Genomic DNA, 22511 nt, shown 5'->3' with positions numbered 1-22511 from the left:
CATTGTTGACACTCACACTACAATGTCACTTTTTTAGTAAAATTCATTTTTTAGTAAAATCACTTGCCATTGTTTTATAAAACTTTGGAATAATTCCTTGACTAAGATTCTCTTTTTTTAAAAAAGTCAAATTAAACCACTTACCGTAAAGAGCCCACTCTCACTGCGACAGGCACGTGGGGAAGCTGAGAGGCCCACTTCAGTGTCACGTCCTGATAAATATGCAACAGGCTACTGTGGTTTCCAATCAAAGTATTTATTGTTCCTTCAGAAACTGTAGGGTGAAAATTTTTTTTTAAGGATAAAAAGGAGACAGTCATTAGCAACAGTATATTATATCCCTTTTAGGGGATTTATGTTACAAACTAATTATAATATCTTAATGTTAATGCGCAAAGATTTTTAAGTAATAAAACATGATTTTTCAACTTCAAGCTGCCAATATCTAAAAGGAAAAAAATTAAAGACTTGGAAACTATAACCAGATACTAGCCAATATTTTTGCATTTCATCTAGAAAGCATGAGTTTCATTAATATTTAACACATTGAAGCTAATGATTTTCTGGGCATTCACTACAGAAAAGTCATTCTATTAGGCATCACTCTGCTCCATTCTGCTTATAGAGGAGTCTGATGTTCTCTTGGAATCATTGTAAATAGCCTCCTTTTGGAAAGCAGTAATGTACGCCTGGGGCCAATTCTACAATCCTTTTGTACAAAGTAAAACGACTGACAAACCCAAGTGTGTGCTTTATATCAAACTTCTATTCAAACTTTCAAAGTTAAAATTTCCATTACATGTTCAGTTTAAAAGTATTTTCCTAGATGTTCATATGCATGTGAGCTTGCCTGTTTCTGGTGTAAATAGCACAGCCCTGACATATGGAAGAGATAAAAGAAAATCTCTCTACACACCTGAGCAGTACGGGAGAAAACAACTTGGGCTACAATCAAGTTTCTTCATGAATTGAATCTGACCATTATCCTTAAGGCAAAAAAAGTTTCTTTCACCAAGAACAAAAACAGAAGATGCTGACTGATTGAAAGACATAATACATATATCAAGGGCTTGCTCTCCAATATTTAGAGTCCAATCTACCTGCAAAGGAAAACCTAAGATCAATTTAGTTGCAAAAAATAAATAAATAAAACCTAAGTACCCATCCATAGACTACTGGATAAAAAAGATGTGGTAGATACATACAATAGAATATTACCCGGCCATAAAAAGAATGAAATCTTACCATTTGCGACAACATGGATGGACCTAGAGGATAATATGCTAAGTGAAATAAGTCAGACAGAGAAAGACAAATATTGTATGATTTCACTTATATGTGGTATCTAAAGAATTAAATAAAGAAACAAACAAAACAGACTCATAGATACTGATGGTTGCCAGATGGGGGTGAGGGACTGGATGGAAATGATGAAAGGCTTAAAACTACAAGTTGGTAGTTACAAAACAGTCACAGGAATGTAAAATTCAGCATAGGGAACATAGTCAATGATACTGTAACCATGCATGGTGCCAGCCATGTAGGGTACTAGACGTATCGGGGTATCACTTTGTAAATTATATAAATGTCCAACCACTACACTGTACACCTGGAACTGATATAAAATAATACTGAATGTCAACTGTAATTGAAAAATAGAAAAAAATTTAATTTAAAAAAATAAAAATAAATCAGTAACAAAATAAATGTAACATTGCTAAAACTTTTATATTTAAAAATATGGCCTTACAACAAGTCTTTTTCCAGAACCAAGTTTTTGCTGTTCAGTCTCCTGTCTTTTATCGGCATCTGTTGCAAAAGCGAGTACTTGGTACCTGTTTGAAAGATATGAAATAATTGAAAATGACTTTAGAGTTTAAAAGTAGAAATTATTTTAAACTTTAAAAGCACATAACCTCAATAAAGCTGATCAAGAAAAAGAAGTAAATAAAGCACATAATCTATAAACCTAATGAACCACTTTTACCTTGGTTTTAAAAACTGTAAAATTTAGGATTGAATTCTTACTGAATTATACTGTGACATAAGACTATGTAAAACTGTCATGGTCAAGAAATTATAACCATATGTCCCAAAATTCAATATGGGGAATATAGCTCTGCCAACTATCAAAGCATTTCCATTAAAATTTTATGTGACAAATAACAATATTCAAGAAAGATCTAGCACCAAAACACCAAATAGAAGAAAAATGTAAATAATGGAAAGCAGCCGGATGCAGCAGAAATTATTAATATGTAATCAATGGAACCAAGAAGAACTGAGTCTAAGCCCCAGCTAAATCACTTAGTAGTTGAGTGAATTTTGGCAAGTTAAACACTCTGTGTCTTATCTTCCCCATGTATAAAATGGGAATGATAATCTCTGACACAGGCATTGTTTAGAGAATTAAAAAGTAATATAGCCTAGTCAGTTTTCTCAGTGGTTAGAGCAGTGGCCCATGGACCAAAGGGTCACAGGTTTGATTCCCAGTCAAGGGCATGCACTTCGATTGAAAGCTGGATCCCCAGCCCAAGTTAGGGCATGTGCAAGAGGCAACCAATTGATGTGTCTCTCTCACATCGATGTTTCTCTTTGCCCCCTTCCTCTTCACTCTCTCTTAAAAAAATAAAATCAATGGAAAAAATATCCCGAGGTAGAGGATTAAAAAGAAAAGTAATATAGTGTCTAGTATAGTATCTGGTATATATTAGGTGCTCATTTATTAGCAGACAGATAATGGTTTATATAAGGAGATAGATCAATAACCTAGCAGTTTATTTGATATGTAGTAAGTTCTCAATAATGGGCATTATTACTTTCTATAAGCATTTCATAGCTTTTATTTCAAAAGTAACATTTAGCTCAAATCATTCTTTAAAATAATTTGTGGCCCAAGCTGGTTTGGTTCAGTGGCTAGAGAATTGGCCTGTGGACTGAAGGATCCTGGGTTCAATTCCAGTCAAGGGCACATGCCTGGGTTGCGGGCTTGATCCCCAGTAGGGGGCATGCAGGAGGCAGCCAATCAATCAATGATTCTCTCTCATCATTGATGTTTCTATCTCCCTCTCCTTTCCTCTCTGAAATCAATAAAAATATATTTAAAATAATAATAATAATTTATAAATATTATTCACTTTAGAAATGATTAATTTACCCAAGAGAGTTTATTTTGCTTGTTTCCCATTAATTACTGGTATATGAGAGTAATAATCCCACTCTAAATGAAGAAACTTCAGGCTCATAGGTTCTTTTCCCTACTATCAAATCAGAACTCCTTGCATTGTTCTTCCATAGCTAAGAGGAAAATCAGTAAAAGATATATTCAGACACCTCATATTGTCTAAGAGAAAGATGTCTGATCATGTGAACATCCAGGACCTGAATGAAGGCAATGTGAGATATCTACATAAGCACTAAAATGTACAGTGGTGTTCATATATCATATACCAGCTTTAAAACCATCCTACTCAATCAGGAATATTTCATTTGTAAAAAGCCTCCAATTTCAGTTGGAGGCAGAATGACTATGAATTAAGTGAGATTTTGCAAGACATTCATAAAGACAGTCTTGTAGTTAATACGGAAGCTTAATGTGTATGAATTTCATTCATTCAGTAAACATATAGCAGGGGTCTGATACAAGCATTGACAATGGAAAAAATACTCATGGTCTATATTCATTAGGATCTCCCAAAGTAGTATAGATTCCTATACAAACAAATGTAGCTTAGAACACCTGTGCTAATGGAAGGTATGCATGCAGTACCAAGGGAACATGGTAGCAGAAACATAAATCAAAGTGGAAGAACATATATGTTCTTGGTACTGGTTTAGGAGGAGAAATCTACATTTTAAAGAATAAGTGAAAACTCATTGTGCTGGTAAAGAGGCAAAGGTGTTCCTGGCTTGTGTGGCTCAGTGGTTGAACATTGACCTATGACCCAGGAGGTCACGGCACCTTCCCTGTCAGGGCACATGCCCAGGTTGCAGGCTCGATCCCCAGTGTGGGGTGTGCAGGAAACAGCCAATCAATGATTCTCTCTCATCATTGATGTTTCTCTCTCCCTCGCCCTCTCCCTTCCTCTCTGAAATCAATAAAAATGTGTGTGTTTTAAAAAAGGTAAAGGTGTTATGGCAAAGCGAACAGCACAAGCAAAGGCACACACCAGTGAAAGAGACATGAAAGGCTACCACAGTGTAGGAGAGATGCCTGGCCAGGAGGACTGAGTCATGGGAAAGGAGACAAAATAGGTAGGAGGGTAACGATCTCAGGCTTGTAAAACTGGACGAAAAAATCTCATAGGCAACTGCAGCAAATGTCTCCATACCAACTGAGACTGCCTTTCAAAATGTCTGTGTGTCTTCCAAAGTGCAAATAAACAGACCTCACATCCCACCCTCTAAATCGCATTGCTTTACTCTTCCCAGTTCAGGGTAACAGAACCTGTATGCACCGGTGATAGCCATGAGCCCAGAGCTGGTCCTGCTATGGCTCTAACCTTAGACGGCTAATTACAGAGGTGGCTAATTTCCTGCAGACACCAACCTACCAGAGGACGGTATGGATATTAATGAGATGGTTGCAAAAATCCAAAGCTTTGGAGCTGTTTGAAGCTTCTTATATAACTACAAAGGGTTATTATTTCATCTGAGGAATAAGTGAGCCCCTAAAGTGGCCTCATTAACATCAAAACAGCAGGCAGAGACCCAGCCAAAATTGACTCCTGATTTCCAAATCCAGGTCATTTCTCTTCCTGGAAGACGACTCAGAAGAGAATTTTATTACTAAACGTAGCTGGCAGTAAATTTAGATGATGACAAACTTATAATAGCATCTAGTTTATGGATCTTCCTTATCCTCTTAACTGTGACCAATAATGTACATGGAAATGCAAACCAAAACCAAAGAATTCTAAACAGACTTGGAAATTCTGAAATAAAGAAAACACTTGGATTTTTTTTCCTTACCATTCAAGTGTCCAGTGAGATAAGCTAAAGAATAAGAGTCCTAGCCTGGCTAGTGTGGCTCAATGGTTGAGTGTTGACCTATGAACCAGGAGGTCACAGTTCGATTCCCAGTCAGGGCACATGCCCAGGTTGCCGGTCTGATCCCCAGTCGGGGGCATGCAGGAGGCAGCCGATCAATGATTCTCTCTCATCATTGATGTTCCTATCTCTTTCTTCCTCTCCCTTCCTCTCTGAATCAATCAATCAATAAAATATTTTTTAAAAGATTCCCTTGTTGAGACTGCTGAAGAATAATTTGGCCCAATGTAATAAGATTCCATGAAAGAGCATCATACATGTTTCTCAGAACAGAGAGGCAGTAATCACAAATACAGCAGGTCCAGATGAACGGTGGTGCTTTTTGGCCCAATAACCACAAGTGCTTAATGGGTCCTGTGGAGCACCAATGACAAACTCAAACACATAATTCAGTGCTCTTCTGTAACACATCGTAAAAACAGTGGCAAGGAGCTAAAATATGGACTGAGGTGTCACAGAGTACAAAAGTAAACCCTCCACAATCATTTATTTTCAAATGAAACATAGTTGGCACCTCAAAGGATAACAGGAGATTTTGAAACCTTTATATTTAATTCAGGGAACTCCACTAGAAATGGAAAGCTCTGGGTACAGAGCCTTACACTGTTCCTTTTCAACTATAGCTAAAACATTCTTGATTGTGCCAGAGGGAATCATTTTCATTAAAAGAAGGCAGTAACAAAACAGAAACATTCCTTACAAACTTTTCACTCCTTCATCAAGTTCTTCTTAAACACCTACTTTCAACAGAGTACAATGCTGGGCACTTCAGAGGATAGAAATCCCTGCCATCAAAGATCACTTAGCTCAGTCAAGAAGAAAAACAAGCAAATATGTAATATCAGTGGAAGCATAAACAGTACTTGAGAAAGCAGTGGAAAACTATTCTAAATTGAGAAGGAGGAGATGTGACTTGGAGAGCCAGGTCACAGAACTGAAGGGGAGCAGGGAGGCTTCCAGAAATTATTTTCATATGCAAAGAAGGAAGGAAAAGCATTCCAGGCAGAGTACAGCACGGGCAAGAGAGAAAAGCCCTGGACATATATGGAGAACCCCAAATATTTTCATTTGACAAGAGCCTAAGACTGGTGAAGAACACAATCTTCTTTTCACAATATTGTCCATTAAATTCAAAAAAGACAGTTTAAAATATTTTAAAGCCTATTGTCTTCTTACAATGAACCACAAGCCACTCTTAGGGTGCCGTGAAGTGTTGAGCACAGAGGAGAGAAAGATGTAACGTATGGCAAAGACGTTTCAGGGAGCCTCCCTACATCCAACTCTCCGCTGAGGTCCCACCTGCAGGCCTCCTCCGCATCCTGTGCACAGGTCCGCCATAGCCTGTATCACTGTGAACTGAAACAGCCCATGGATTTGCTACCTCCCCCACGTGCTTACAGCTTGAGGACAGGAGACAGGTCTTGTTTGACTTTGCATTTCCTGTACTTTGCACAGTGTGTGGCACATAGAAGCCTCTTGAAAAATGTCTTCTGAATGAATGAATGAATGAATGAACCAATAAACCAAATTATTCCATCAGTGAGCAGATATTTAAGGCACAGTCTGCTCTCAGGAACCTGATAATTCAAGACATCCTCTGGAACATCTCAGCACAGTACAGGAAGACAATATATGATACTGTGCAAAAAGCAGTGTTTTAGGCAAAAATATATCTAGGAGGTAAAAAAAAGAGGATAGTTGGACGAGTTGCCTTTAAAAGTCCCTTCCAAATCTGAAAGTCAACATAATAGAGGTAAAATGGTACTGGATTATGAAGAGCACTAAATTTCAATATAAGAAAATTTGGATTTTTTTAATAAGAAACAAAAATTCTGGCTTAGAGAGGTGGTTTTAAAAAATAGCTATAAGAAGGACTCTAAAATCTAGAGGTAAGAAAATCATAAATCCAAGAGAAAAGATAAAAGCCTAAATGCCAATGGGACCACAATGGCTGAAGAAAGGGAAAAAAAATATAGAAAGGTCAGGATTTACTGACTGAATGACTCTGATAAGAAAGGAAAGAAAAAGAGAATTAAAAATTATTCAACCAGTCGGCATGGCTCAGCAGTTGAGTGTCGACCCATGAACCAGGAGGTCATGGTTCAATTCCTGGTCAGGGCACATGCCTGGGTTGTGGGCTCGACCCCCAGTGTGGGGCGTGCAGGAGGGGGCATGCAGCCGATCAGTGATTCTCTGTCATCATTGATGTTTCTTCTCTCATTTTCTCTTCCTCTCTAAAATCAATGAAAATATTTTTAAAAATAAAAATGATTCAAAGTTTTGATAAATATGGCCAAAAGAATAGTGGTACCTAAGCTACCCTCTCCAAAAAAGGCAAATAATTCTCTCACTTCAAAAAAGAAAAACAATGCTCAACGTGTGTCCCTGAATTAGAATCCAACCTGGAGCGTGTGTCTGCAATGACAATTTCTGGGACTTTTCCCAAAACTACTAAATCAAAATCTAGAGTGTTGGGGACTGGGAATCTGCAAACATGCATTTTATGACAGGGTTCCCAGGTGACTCTATGCGCACTGAAGTCAGAGACCCATGGCCTTCCCTACTTCCTCATAGAACATAACTGAGCTTGTTTTAAAATAATCAAACATCAGGAGCAAAAATGAAAATGATATATGGACATTTAATTATCTGATCTTCTACTCTGATCACTTAGGTTCTTTTCCATTTTCCCCCCTACAATTTAAAACAATTGTCCTACACACTTTCTTGTAGGAAACATTTTACCAAAATTCTTAGTTAATTCTTATAAGTGAAATTGTTTCTTAAACATCTACCATGTTTTCTCATCACTCCTATTTTCTCAACCTTGATGATTTATTTTTTTCATTCTTGTTAAAGTTTGAAATTAAACTCAGGGGGGAAAATGAAAATGACGCTTTTTATACTAACTGATGGCATTCTGTTAACTGATTACAAAGATATTTAGTGAAATCTCAAAAGAACCTGCCGTTTTCACGCTTTCTCCCATCCTAAATTGCACCCATGATTATCATTTAATTTTATCTATTAAACTTGAAAGCATATAGAAATACAACATACTACTTAATGGCATAAACCCTCTTGATTGTCATCATTTCACAATAATCCCATATCCCATGCATTTGTATCATTATAAAAGACCCACATAAAACATGTGCGTTTTTCAGCCCTAGATGCAGGTGAGTTTAATAGACTGAATCACCACACTTAAAACAGTGTGAGCGCCTGTGGGATTACAGTTACACATTAAGGAACCCTACGCCTTGCTCCCTCCTCCAGCGACTCCTGGAGTTATTACCAAATGAATCCCTATGCACATGTCTCAAAGAGTAAGTGAGGGAGCCTTCGCGTCTCCGTGCGGTGACCCTTGTGAGGCACCGCCAGTATCGCTCCTTGGCAAGAGTTGAGACACACAACTGGGTGGAAAGCTGAAAAGCAGATCTCCTCAATAATGCTTACTTGTGACAGGCTTGAATGTATTATACAGATATTTTTCTCAGCCTTTCAAGATAACTCTAATATTTTATTTATTAACAGTAGCAATGCCACAACTCATTCATCTCCTTTGGACAAGAGCCACAGGAGTTACAGAAGGAATGTGACACAATAATGCACTGCCTGCGTCAGTTAACTGCTGTTTAGTCACAAGCATTTGCCTTTTTTCGGAGTTTTGAATCCTAGATGCCTTGACAATAATTCACAAAAGGCACTTAGGGAGGGAAAACTGCATTGCTTTGCTATGTACATAATATTGAAACTTGAAGACAAAATGTACAGGTGTTGTCTGATTAATTTATATTTTCTTCCTGCCTTGGGTAAATGGGCGGCCAAAAATAATACCGAAAAGCTATAATGAAGTGTGGCTTGGACATTTGAAGTTCTAACTGTTGCCGTTAGTAAGATAAAAAAAGTGATTGAAGATACTGTAAGTCTCCAAATCTATTTCTTTTCCCAGCATGGATTTCTTTCTTTTCCCCATTCCCCTTTCCAACAACAACAAAAATACACAGTCTCCAGCCCTGGCCGGTGAGGCTCAGTGGTAGAGCACCAGCCCACAAACCAAAGGATCATGGGTTCAATTCCCCGTCAAGGGCACGTGCCTGGGTTGCAGGTTCCATCCCGTCCAGTCAGGGCATGTGCAGGAGGCAACCAATTGATGTGTCTCTCTCACATCCATGTTTCTGTTTCTCTCTTTCCCTTTCTTCCTCTCTCTCTCTCTCCCCCCAACCCCCACTACCTACCTTCCTCTCTCTCTAAAAATTCAATGGAAAAAATTACTTCAGGTGGTGAGGATTAAACAAAAAAAAAACAACAAAAAAAAACATCCAAAAACTCAAAACCTTCATTTTTATTGAAATGTAGCTGATGGAAGAGAAAAGGTGTCTCTCTGAACACAAGTCAACACCACCAATAAAAATTTCTAGCAAAAAGTATAAACTGTTTTCATAGGGTCATTCACTTCTATTATGAATTGTTCTCTTATAAACATTCATAAAAACACTTGTATTTCTTGCCAGTATTCTCCCTATGTACACATACATTCTTTTTTGTTGTTGTTGTTATAAAATAATTCCATATATGCATCTTTGTATGAGGCTTTTTCCACTGACCCTGTGTTTTATTATTTATAATTCAGGGAACAGTCCCAAGAGTTATTGAGCATTTTCTATAGGGTGGCAACATGACACACATTTAATCCTATAAAAAAAGAAAACAACTTGTCAAATAGTAATTTTTTTTAATTCTATGGTCTTCCCCTCTTTATTTTATTACCTTTTTCCATCACCATTTATCCCCCATACACCCTCTCTTTCACTTCCACCCACTCCCCTCTCCCTGCAGTCACCACACCATTGTCCATGTCCATGAGTGCTTTCTCTTTGAAATAGCCATTCCTATCCCTTTACAGCCAGACACGGACACTGGCCATCAAACAGCTGGAAGTAGCAAAATCTAAGTTACCACAATTTCATCTTATTAAAAAACAACCAGGCTCTTCTTAATTTGTGATATTAGCTCTTTGTGGAAAAAAAAAATGAATCAGCAACATACACACCCAAAACGCTGATTTCTAAGGTGGGACATCCAAACTTACTTGTAACTTTCCACTTGTCGGCAGGAAGAGACAGTGATGAAGGAGTCTGTCCGGGAACTGTAGGCAAGGGGGCCAGGCAAGAGAGAACCAGGGAGAAACCTCCCAAAGGCATAGCTTTCCTGCTCAAACACCATCAGCATCCCATCCATTGACTGGATACAAATTAAATCTCGACCTAAAGAAGAATTAGAGGGAAGTAGGTGACCTGTTCTTAAAAATCCTGGTTATAATTTATCCCTATCTGCCACAAATATGTCATAGCTCATTTTTTCTCCCAAGCGGTAAAATGAGCAGTTTAAACTTTAAATTACAAACTGTTGAAGCTATCAGATTATTATATATCAGTATATATACAGTTCCCAATTTTTAAAGGATTCAGATGTCTATAATTTTACATACATTTATTTTCATTTACTGTGTGCTAAAATCTTTGCTCAAGATAACCCCTAAGAGCAAGCATGACTCTGCAAGATACCAGTTTTCCCAAAATCAGAAATACAACAGCTGTTCTGTACAAGGCTATTTGTCTGTATAATAGGTCAGCCTCATACTTTCATATATATATATATATATATATATATATATATATATATATATATATATATCTTTTTTTATTGATTTCAGAAAGGAAGGGAAAGGAAAAAAGAGATAGAAACATCAAGGATGAGAGAGAATCATTGATCGGCTGCCTCCTGCACACCCCCTAGTAGGGATCAAGCCCGCAACCCGGGCATGTGCCCTGACCAGGAATTGAACCATGACCTCCTGGTGCATGGGTCGATGCTCAACCACTGAGCAACACCAGCCAGGTTCAGATTCATTCATGATGTATGGTAGGCTTTGGAGTCCAAGCTTTTAAAATCTAATATTTACTATGCTTGTTAAAGGTTTCCAAAGAGCTATGGGTTTGTGTATGGATGCTATACAAATGTATTCACAGAGATCTATTAGGCAATGAGTCCTTCATCCATGGAGAACTTAAGTATTTAGCAAGCCCACCATCTGCACCCCGCAAAGAAAGTATAAAATGCTTCAGAAGCATCGAAAAAGATGCTGCAAAGTCTTTGTAATGAAAATCATGCAAACCTTCCCCAGGTAGATCCCCAGATCTCACTCAGGGCACCGATTCATATTTTAAGTGTGGTTCTAACAAGGCAGTTCTCATGAAGGGGTTCCTGACAACCGGGAGCTTCAGCTCTTATATTTGTATAAGAGCTCCAAAGTCAGAGGTAAGATGTACCGGACAGCACATGTGGAACACACACTAAATCATAGCTTTATTATGATAGTTACTGTTACCTGCTTTCCCAGCCCAGAGCAAAGAAAAAGCACATGAGAAAATTGTGAAGACAGTGACAGCTATCAGCAGTGGAAGCTATGCCCTAACAACAACAACAACAACAACAACAACAACAACAACAAAAGACAGAACATCTATAAAATAGTTTTTAATAAATAACATTCTGAACTCAGCGTAGGAGCAATTACGCTGAACCTATATAGTTCAAAAAGACAAATGTCATATTGTAATGTACTTGGAGTAATTAAATGGATTTTAATATCATTTGGAATAGCTCAGTCATTTGAAAAAAGAACTTGTGGCAGAGATGCTAACTGCTGCCCTAGTAGTCATCCTTCTTTTTATACCTGAATTATCACTAGACACGTGGCCATCCAGAATAAAGCCTTCATTTCCAGGCCTCTAACACAGATGCATCATATGATTATGTTCCTGCCAATGAGGTGGGAGCTGAGGTGATATATACAACATCCAAACATGCCCTTAAAAAGACGGAGTATGCACTCCCTCCCCTCTTCCCAGCATGGTGGTAGGGCTGGAACAGCTATCTTGGCCTCGAAAATGGAAGCTCCCCTATCAGCCCTGGATCACTTGATCTCCAGGTGGTTAAATATGACAGAAATAAACATCTTCCTTATTTAAGCCATCATTAAACTGGGCCTTGGTTAAAGCAATCAAACCTGTCATTAAATAACACAGAATGCATCTGAGCCTAAAGGTCCATGCAGCATTGCTGAGTCTTAGGATTTAGTTTCCCTTGATTGGATCCTGATAGAGAAGACACTGGGACTATTGCAGAAATTGTTATATGACTACAGGTTAGATAACATTAGGGATTGCTGTTAATTTTCTTTAGCGTGATCCTGGAATTGTGACTACGTAAGAGAATGCTCTTCCTGAGCAATGTGTGCTGTAGTGTTTATGGGCAAAGTGCCACAAGATCTGTAACTTACTTTAAAATGGTTCATCAAAAAAATGTGTGTATACACATGTATATACATCTACAACTGTTGACGCTAGATGGTGGAAATATGAAAGTTCATGTTACTTTTTCTGACACTTAAATTATTTATTCTAAAAATGTAACCCATAAAATAAAGCATTTAAATTTATGTCTTTTGTACACAAATGTACTTTTTAACACTCACGGGGGAACTGAGCATTAGGAACTGAGTGAGACCTAGAAGAGCAATAAATCTCGTTTTAATAAGTCAAAAATCAGAGAGAGGAGAAATCCAATCAATGAAACACATGCAATGACCTTGACCTTTGGGGGAGGATATTGCTGAAACCAAATATACTCTTCAGATGGGTAGTATTAAAGAATATGAGGGGAAAGCATGTGTATTTCCAAGCATCATTTCAATATGTTGAATATCACTGAACCACAAACCTTCAGCCTCCCAAAGACCTCAAACAAGTGGTCCTCAGAGTGTGGCTCCCAGACACCAGCAATCAGCTTCCTTTAGAAACTTCTTAGGAATGCAAATTCTAGGGTCCCACCCTAGATCTACTAAATCAGATCTACTAAACCTGGTGTTAGGACCCAGCAATCATATTTCAGCAATCATAGCCTCAAGACTATGTGATGAATGCCAAAATTTGAGAACCAATGCCTTACCATGGGATGACAGAGTTAGAGCTTAAAGAAAACTTGAGTCTCAGAGAAAACAGACCTTCTTAGCATGGTATATAGAGGTCTTATTTCTGAAACTCTAGCAATAAAGAAGAGAGTACTTAATATACTGTAATATCCATGTGGGCTGCCTCTAAAGTCAGATAACCTGGGTTTAAGTCCAGCTCCACCAATTATTAGCTGTGAACTTGGGCTCAAATTTCTTTTTTTCTTTTCTTTTTTTTAATTCCTCTGAATTTCTTTTTTTGGAGGGACTGGTTCTTTTTTTTTTTAATATATTTTGATTTTTTACAGAGAGGAAGGGAGAGGGATAGAGAGTTAGAAACATCGATGAGAGAGAAACACTGATCAGCTGTCTCCTGCACAGCCCCCACTGGGGATGTGCCCGAAGCCAAGGTCCATGCCCTCGATTGGAATCGAACCTGGGACCCTTCACTCACCAGGCCGACGCTCTATCCACTGAGCCAAACCTGTCAGGGCGGGCTCAAATTTCTTTACCTACAAGATGGCATTTCTTCCTTAGTTGTTGTGAGAATGAAATGAAATAATGTACGGCAACTAGATCCAAATATACCATTGCATTATTATTTTACAATTATTTTCAAAGTCTCATAATGCATGTTCAACTGCTTGTTATTTCCCACATGCACTATGATGGAGCACGCTTCCTTGCTTTTGCTTGTATTATTACCTTCCCCAAAAGACTCTTTCCATTTGCTTCCCCTGGTCTAGAAAACATTTGCTGGCTGCCTCCTGGTCATGCATTCCCCTCTCCACTCATCTTTAGCCATGAGGTTTGAATGATACTGACTTTATTCTCAGCTTGAGGGTAGACCCTGACTTATGAAAACCAATTAGTATCCCACTAGTCACAGTGATTGGTTCAGGGGCAATGAGAAAAACTAAATCCTTACATTGAGCTGGAACTGGAGAGAAACTTACTATTCCCCCTTGGGGAGCAATGTGTGAGGGGACCAGGTCTGGAGCCATGGAGGCCATTTGACTTTTACATGGGCACAGTTAAGACAGGGCCATGAGGACACGGGTTGAGCCACTTGGAGTCAATCCCATCTGTGAACTTTGCAGGCAATAAATTTCCATAAATACTGAAGCTCTTCAAGTTGGATCTCTGTCCCTGAATCAGGTGGATCATTCCATTTTTCCTCTGATAGACATCACAGGCTAAGGGTCATGTTTTCCTAGAAGCCTTCTCTTTCCCACTCAGACACCCTCTATCTGTGATCCTATCCTTACCTCCTCCTAACTACTAATTATCAATTGAAATGATCAGTTTTTATGTCTCTCACTCACAGGCAGGAGCCAAATCTTATTCACCTTTGTAAATCCAACAACGATGAAATGCCTGGAGATAGGAGATATGATAATAGATGTCTGCTGAGCTGAAGTGAGCTAGACAAAATAATGTACTCATCTGCTTGATTGGCTGAGATTTTATTCTGTGAGTTTCACAGATTGCATTTGAAGTAAGTGAAAAATGCTTTATTTATTACAATCCTGGCTGCTGACGTTTAGAAAAATGTAGGGATTAATCCAAAACATTACTCAAAAATAAATCCTTCAACTCGCTGTGCTGGAAGCTGCTTCAGGATACATACCAGAGGCTCCCCTTACAGATAATGGGAACAGAAAGAATGGGCCAGAGAAGCCCTGAGAGGTTCGTTCTGATAGAACAGAGCCAACAGGAAGCCTCCACAACAGTGATGGGATTTCAGGAGCTATTTACATGACCTCGCTGTGAACCACACTCAACGATACCTTCCCACAGGCTCAGCTCAGGATGATATTAGGAGAAATATAGAACCACAGCAATAGTAACGACGACTGCCATTTACTGAGCACCTGTTATAGTCCTGCCTTTGAGCTAAACATTTACCCAGCCTGTTAGCTATACTCTTTAGTAACTCTAAAAGGTGGACAATTGTCCCATTCTACACTTAAGAAGAGTGAAACCCACAAAGCTTAGATAATTTGCCTAATGCCCAAAAAGTTAGAAAATGACAGTGCTAGTACTCAAATTGGAATCTATCTGGCTCCATTTACCACCCATGTTCCCTGGAAGGCTCCATTATGCCACACTAAATCCATTTTTTAAAATAACACAAGTTAACATAGACAATCTAAATGAAGTGAAACAGATTAACTACTACAGAAAAGCTAAGAGCTTAATGACGCTGAATTTCCTGGGAAAGGTTGCATAATAGAGGTAGGATGTATCCTAGACTGAAAAAGATAGGAGGAATGAACAGGGGTCAAAGGTAAAAACAGAGGAAATTTCTGGGAGAGAAAAGGAACATATTAGAAAAGCAAGCAGAGGCAATTAGACTTGATCCAGTGAATGGGCGTGAAATGTAAAAGCAACTGATTGAAAAGATGACAATATCTTAATGATGCTTACTCAAAAAGTATGTCTACTCAAAAGTATGCCTACACTATACGGAGAAAATATCTTTTAACGCTGAAATAATAAGAAAGGGTAGAGATTTCATCAGAATTTTGAATCTGGATGTTTATATCCAGTGGTTAAGACCATGATGAAAGAAAAATTACCATTTTGATTTGCAAGATCTAGGAACAATTAGAGAAAGAACCTACCAAAACCATTTTGGAAGGATTTTGGAAATCAGTATTTTTCATTTTCAAAGGCAAAGAAAAATGTTTGTGCCTGTGAGGCTGGAGGATGAAGGCGGGAAAGTTCTATTAGGGCAGCCTTATGACATGAATATTTATTAAATAGTGTGTCTCGTTTCCTGGTGTTAAAATATCATGTAGTCAGAGCATTAACATGATGCATATGCATGAACTGGTCGTCAACTACATCTTGAACTGACTGCTAGATTAACAGTTTTCTCTACTAAATCATAATCTGTTCACTAACATGGTATAGAGCAGTGTGTGTGTGTGTGTGTGTGTGTGTGTGTGTGTGTGTGTGTGTGCGCGCGCGCCCAGTCCTTTCTCCCATGCATGACCCAGAGCATTTCCCATCATTCATGATTATAGCAACGCAGGCCCCACCAAGGCTCAGTCCTGAATACCGTTTCCTCCGACTCTCTGGAGAATCAGTGCAGCAGAGTAAGTGGAGCGGCACACACAGAAGAAGGCTGCCATTACGCAGCACGCTGCATGCGTTCAGAATCTCTCTCTGCTCGTATTTCTTTTACACAACGAGTAGAAACACAAGTGAAGAAATGCAAACGTGACCTGTGGCCAAGCATAGATCGCAGCTCAGCATGCAGCTGTCACACGTACTTGGTCTTCCTCCAAGTCTGAGAAGCACATGAGAAACAGCTGTATAGGTAGTGGGCAAGGCAGACAGGAAGCATCGGGAGACCGATACAGGAGAACAGAAGAGTCCAAAAGTCTGTGGGACTTCCGCCACTTTTACACACGCTCGGGAAAATGTTTGTTGTTGTTACATAAAAAGTGAAACACTAACTCATTAATCTTTATTGCAAACCTAACTCAAAAGTGATACAACATGTTTGCTGTGAGCAAGGACATAAAAATGTTCAGAGTAGGATTTCAACACAGACTTACTTAAAAACAAATGGTAGATGGATTTCTAGAGCTTTCAGGATTGTAAATTTGCCATAAATGTCATTTTCACACTTTTTCTCTCATTTTGTCATACGAATAAAACTAGCACCATTGGTTTGAGATTCATGCTACAATTTGGCTATGCTTAATAATTGGTAATTAATTGAATAAAAATAGCTAGCTTCTTTCTTATGATCCTCTTCCTCATAATTCTATTTCATTTGAACATTCTAAAAGTAATTCATGCCTAATAATAATGCAATATTTGAGTAGACTCTAAGCTTAAAACTTTAGTTATAAATAAACAAAATTTAAAGCCCTAAGCAAACAGAGTAAATCAATAAATAGAATACATGTGTTGAGCTAAATAGCTAATATTTTAAAATATTACCAGGGAAAAAGTACACAAATTCTCAACCATTATTCAAGTGTTACCCCAATAAATAACTTCATGAAACTAATTACTTTAAAAACTCAAGAAAATAAAAACTGAGTCTACCTACTAACTCTTCCTATGAACTTGCCTTTTGACATTTTAATGTGTCTCATTTTCATAGGAGCTTTAATAGCCCTACAAAGACCACTAGTGTGTGTTCCACACCAAGCTATTTATCACGATTTCCCCCCTTAAACTGTGAACAAGGTTAATAACATATTACAAAGAAATCATAGCCATTCATTAAATTAGCATCATATGTAATGGATTCAATATGAATGCAAGGTTGAGTTTAAAAGAAAGCCCTGAATATTATATTATCACTTGCATCCACAAAATATTGGATAAATTGTTTTGTCAGATGTAAATATCATGAAAGTCTTGATAACATTCTCTGGATCTCACATCCATTCAACAAATTCCACAAACATTCACTGTACACCTAGTTTGTGCTAGGAGAAACATAATCATCTACCCTCAGAAATTTTAGTGGCTATGGGAGTTAATTCAATTCTGCAACAATGTAAGAACAGAGGTATATTAAAAATAATTTTAAAGGCTATGTGAGCATGATTAACAGTGTCTGGCCCTGGCCAGCGTGGCTCAGTTGGTTGGGCATCATTCTGTGCCCTGAAAGGTTGCCGGTTGGACGGGGGCAGGCAAGAAGAGGGCAGTGAGGGGAAGGGGGACATATGTAATACTTTCAACACTAAAAAAAAATATTTTTTTTTACCTGGAAGAAAAAAAACATGGTCGGTTTGAGTCCCAGTCAGGGCACATGCCCGAGTTTTGGGCTCAATCCTCCATAGGGGGGCGGCCAATGAATGTTTTGCTCTCACATCAATGCTTCTCTCTCTCCCTCTCCCTCTCTCTTCTTCTCTCTCTAAAAATCAATTTTTAAGAAGAAAAGAAAGAAAAACAGTATCTGGAAGAATCAAGGACATTGATGTAACACTTGGGTCTTGCAGATGGAGAGTTTGCCAGGCAATCAGAGGCAGAAGCAGAGAGCAGACTGTGTCGAGAGACTGGACAGGGTGTGAGACAACTGTGTTTGGAGAGGAGAGAGGCCAGTGAACTGTGGGGGCGGGTGTTGCGGAAGGGAGATGCTGCTGATGCAGAGGTAGCATGCTTCTCAGAACTGACAGCAAAGCCGCACCTGAAGCCAGATTTCCCACATTGTTATTTTTGTCCTGAAAGCGTTATCAGTTTCCTCATTGGTCAAGCTGTGGTATGAGATTACAGGATGCTGCTATGATAAAATACAACAAAAATGTTACATACTGCCTGCTACCTGGTAAGCATTCAATCAATGATAAGTAAATGATATTACTGGATCCCTCTATTCTCTGTGCACCAAATTGCGTGAAAAACTTAAAATTGAAGGGGAAAGCATCCTTCCAAGCAAAAAAGATACAATTTAATGTGAGAAGCACACACATAATCAGAAATTCGCCCTTTTTGCCAAAACAATGAGTTGTGTTTTTTTAGAAATATATTTTTATTGATTTCAGAGGGAAAGGGAGACAGAGAGAAATAGAAACATCAATGATGAGAGAATCATTGATCAGCTGCGTCCTGCACACCGCACACAAGCCCGCAGGCATGTGTCCTGACTGGGAATCAAACTGTGATCTCATGGTTCACAGGTCAACGCTCAACCATTGAGCCACACAGGCCAAGCAAGCAAAGGGTTTTTAAGATGTTAAGAACTATAAAAAAAAAATCTCTCAAAACTTAGGTCTGTGTGAACTGCTGGCTATTCAAGATGATTTTCCGCCTACCTTAAGTTCACTTTACTCAAACGACAATTCCCCTGACATGAGGACTTCTGAGCTCTCTAAGGAAGTGTATGTACAGTGAGTGAGCCAGAAAGCCCTACCTGGGAATGAGCTCTCCCTGCCTCCGCACCCTCCCCCAACACACACATATTCACCTTCTTCCCTCAGCCTTTCTTTTGTGGATGTTTTTGCAGAGTGACCCTAAGTGACAAAGACAAGACAGATGTTATACAGAAGAGCCATTACTTATTAGCATTCCTTTTCTTCTATCTCATCCAAAAGAAAAAGTCTTAATGGGTGAATATAATGTTGGCATATAATTTTGTTTTTAAAAAACTAGTTTCAAAGTCAGGTAAGTTTTTCAACGTAACAACCAATTGTGATAAGAAATCCAAACTCCACCCCAGAAACATCAAAAAACAGAAAAATGATTAAATATCTCTTCATTGTGTACAAATATTCTTCATTTGAAATATTACCAGTCCCATAAAGCAAGATCTCCAAAAGCTAAATATATGCTTTCTATATACTGTTAACACTCTTAATCCAAAAATCATCAGTTTATCAAAAGAAGGAACAAAAAAACCACTGAACTCACTACAACCAATTAAATTAAGTTTTGAAAAAAATAACTAAAGTCAGGAAGTCCTCAGCTGAGGTCTAACATTATCTAAACTCATACAATTTTAAACAGCAAATCAAAATGAGTTAGGGATAATGACATAGGTGATTTTAAACTTCCGCCACTGTCAATTCTTATCACAAAGTTCAATGTGCCATGTAACCATTATTTGGTCTATTAAGTTTCCTTGGATTCTTCTAAAAGGAGTAGTTAAAATACCATCTATATATATAAAAGCCTAAGCAACTGGTCAACCAGCTGGTAGTTATGATTTGCCCTGAACACCAGGGGAAAGACGCTCAACGCAGGAGTGAAACCACAGGCATGGAAACATGAAACAGACGGATGAATCTCAGAGAAAAGGGAGGAGGAGGAGGGCAGGAAGAGATTAATCAAAGATCTTATATGCATACTAGAGGCCCACTGCACAGATTCGTATACTGGTGGGGTCCCTCTGCCTGGCTTATGGGGACTGAGCCAAAACCGGCTCTCTGACATCCCCTGAGGGGTCCCGGATTGTGAGAGGGCGCAGGCCAGGCCAAGGGACCCCACAGGTACATGAATCCATAACTGGGCCTCTATTATCTTTAATAAAGTCATAACTCAAATATAAGAAAGTAAATATCTTAATATATAGATGTAAGAGTGTTGTCAACACACTCAAAAACTTCAAAGGTACTCCACTGTCTCCAGAAATAAATATAAACTAATGAGCTGGGTATGCAAAAATCTCTTCAATGTGTTTGCTAAATGGGCTTTGACTACTCCTTCTCATCTAGTCCCAACCCCCAAATACTTCGGGGAGCATGTGTGTTAGTCCAGCTCAGTTCCCCTCAGATGCTATTCCCCCCTCCCCCTCTTAGCCTCACAAATCCCTCCACACATCCTCAACCCCCAGGATCCCAATCCCACCACTTCAAAACCTTTTCCAATCCCCTTTAGACATAGAGAGCCCACTCTCCTTCTATTCTTTCTTAATACACCCTGCATCAACCCCCATGAGTACTAACATTTTTCCTAGTGATACAGCTTAATGTGGCATATCTCTCTCACCTCCCCAAGGTCCATAATTAAAGCATAAAGTCCTTGAAGATAAGCCTATTTTTTCATTGTCTGGCTCACAGCATTGAGTAGAGCCCCTTATATGTTGGTGCTCCAAAAGTATCTACCTTTTCAAGTCACCTGAACCCTCATAAAAGTAAAATATCATGTCAAACTATAGCGCTAAGAGGCCAATGATCACCAAGTGGGCCAACATATGTGACAATATCACCACATTCACATGAAACCCCTTGAGATCTGGCTTTATGCTTTATTCACCACACCTTCACACCAGCAACAGTCCCTAGGATATAGTAGGACTCAGTAAATATTTGTTGCATGAATGAATGAATGAGTGAATGAATGAATGAATGAATAGCATCAAAGTCAAAATAGTAGGGTAAAGGCCCCGAAATAATTGGTTTTTAATATGTACATGAATCCATAACCGGGCCTCTAGTATCTTTAATTTCAATTTTAAGAAATTGGAATTCTAAATTATTTTAGGGCTTAGTACGATGGCAAAAGACAAAGTACTCATTGTATGCCCAATGTTAGCTACACTAAGAAATATTGAGAGAGGGAAGGTTAAGGAAACTCTGCTCTTAAGAAAGATAAAGCCTAAGGGAAAGACACAGGAAATAAAGGTGAGATGCAGGAGGACCCCAAAAGGAAAATATATAAATGAGTGGGGAAACCACTCAACTATAGAGAATAAACTGTGGAAGCCAGAAGAGGATACCAAAGGAGTAGACGGATCTTTAGATACATCAGTATTGTATAAAACTCTACCTTCAAAACACACACAAAAAAAACTTTAAAGGTTAAGAATTATTAGAAACCTGGCTACAAAGGCTATTTCTGGGTGATACAAAACAAGGGGTTATTACCAGCAGGAAAAGTACCCAAAAAGGGGTACTTTTTGTTCCCTGTTCCCCGAGCAGGATGGTATATCGTGAAAGAACAAACTGTGCAAATATAGGACAGTAGCAAATGTCAATTAAAGTATTAGTACGTAACCCTGGCCAGTTGGCTCAGTTGGGTGGAGCATCTTCCAGTACACCAGACTGCAGATTAAATCCCCTGCCGGGAAAAATATGAGAGACAGCTGATCGATGTTTCTCTCTCACATCAGTCTCTTTCTCTCTTCTTTCTCTCTCTCTCTCTCTCTCTCTCTCTCTCTCTCTCTCTCTTCTCACCAGAGGATATTTTCCCATTGATTTTTAGAGATAGTGGAAGAGAGAAGGAAAAACAGTGAAATATTGATGTGAGAGAAACACATCGATTGGTTGCCTCCTTCCCAAGCCCCAACCAGGGCCCAGGCCAGGGAGGAGCCTGCAATCGAGGTACGTGCCCTTGACCGGAATCCAACCTGAGACCCTTCGGTCCACAGGCCGACACTCTACCCACAGAGCCAAACCAGCCAGGCCTTTAGTTATTAATATGTAGTGGAAAGAGCAATGATTCTGAGTCAGAAAGACAAGATGATAAGGTTTTGAATCCTGTCTCTGACACATCCTAGATGTGTGACTTTGGCTACTATTCTTAATTTCATTCCATCTGTTTCTTCAAAGGCAAAATAAACCTTATCACAATGTCAGTACCCCACTGGGTTGCTGTGAAGATTAAAGAAAGAAACATAAGCAAACTACAAAGTTTAGTACCTGAAACATGACAGAAATATATGCCAACCTTAATCCCAAACTTAGCACATTTAAGAAAAACAATCAAATCAACTTTCCCCAGTACCTATACTTATCTATTATCTTGGATAGCAGATAATTTAGTCATTAAATCTCACTCCTTGTGTATAAAGGGGTAGAAAACATCTCAGGAGAAAGTTAAGACAAAAAAGTGACCAGAAAGTTGGAATTGGTTCAGTTCAGAATTTCCAGTCTTTATTTGCTCAAGTAGCTGCTAAAGCAGTGGTTCCCAGGCTCCTGAATTTCACTGATGTGTACAATTTCAGAAGGTCTTGGGGAATGTCATAGGGTTGTCA

General features: G+C 38.8%; 1 protein-coding gene across 1 annotated transcript in view; it reads right to left on the bottom strand.

The window, feature by feature from the left end:
• BBS9 (Bardet-Biedl syndrome 9) overlaps window positions 1–22511 on the bottom strand; it is a 168298-nt gene that overhangs the window by 84104 nt on the left and 61683 nt on the right. The window contains exons 6-9 of the mRNA XM_059711285.1: window positions 10145–10319; window positions 1751–1835; window positions 917–1100; window positions 145–274 (exon numbers count right to left, since the gene is read on the bottom strand). Of these exons, the coding sequence (XP_059567268.1) occupies window positions 145–274; window positions 917–1100; window positions 1751–1835; window positions 10145–10319 (574 nt within the window). The remainder of the gene's footprint in view (window positions 1–144; window positions 275–916; window positions 1101–1750; window positions 1836–10144; window positions 10320–22511) is intronic.

The sequence above is a fragment of the Myotis daubentonii genome, chromosome 10 (genome assembly GCF_963259705.1).
Source record: "Myotis daubentonii chromosome 10, mMyoDau2.1, whole genome shotgun sequence".
NCBI classification, from domain to species: Eukaryota; Metazoa; Chordata; class Mammalia; order Chiroptera; family Vespertilionidae; genus Myotis; species Myotis daubentonii.
The sequence above is the reverse complement of the archived record's forward strand: the minus strand, read 5'-3'. Positions and strand labels throughout refer to the sequence as shown.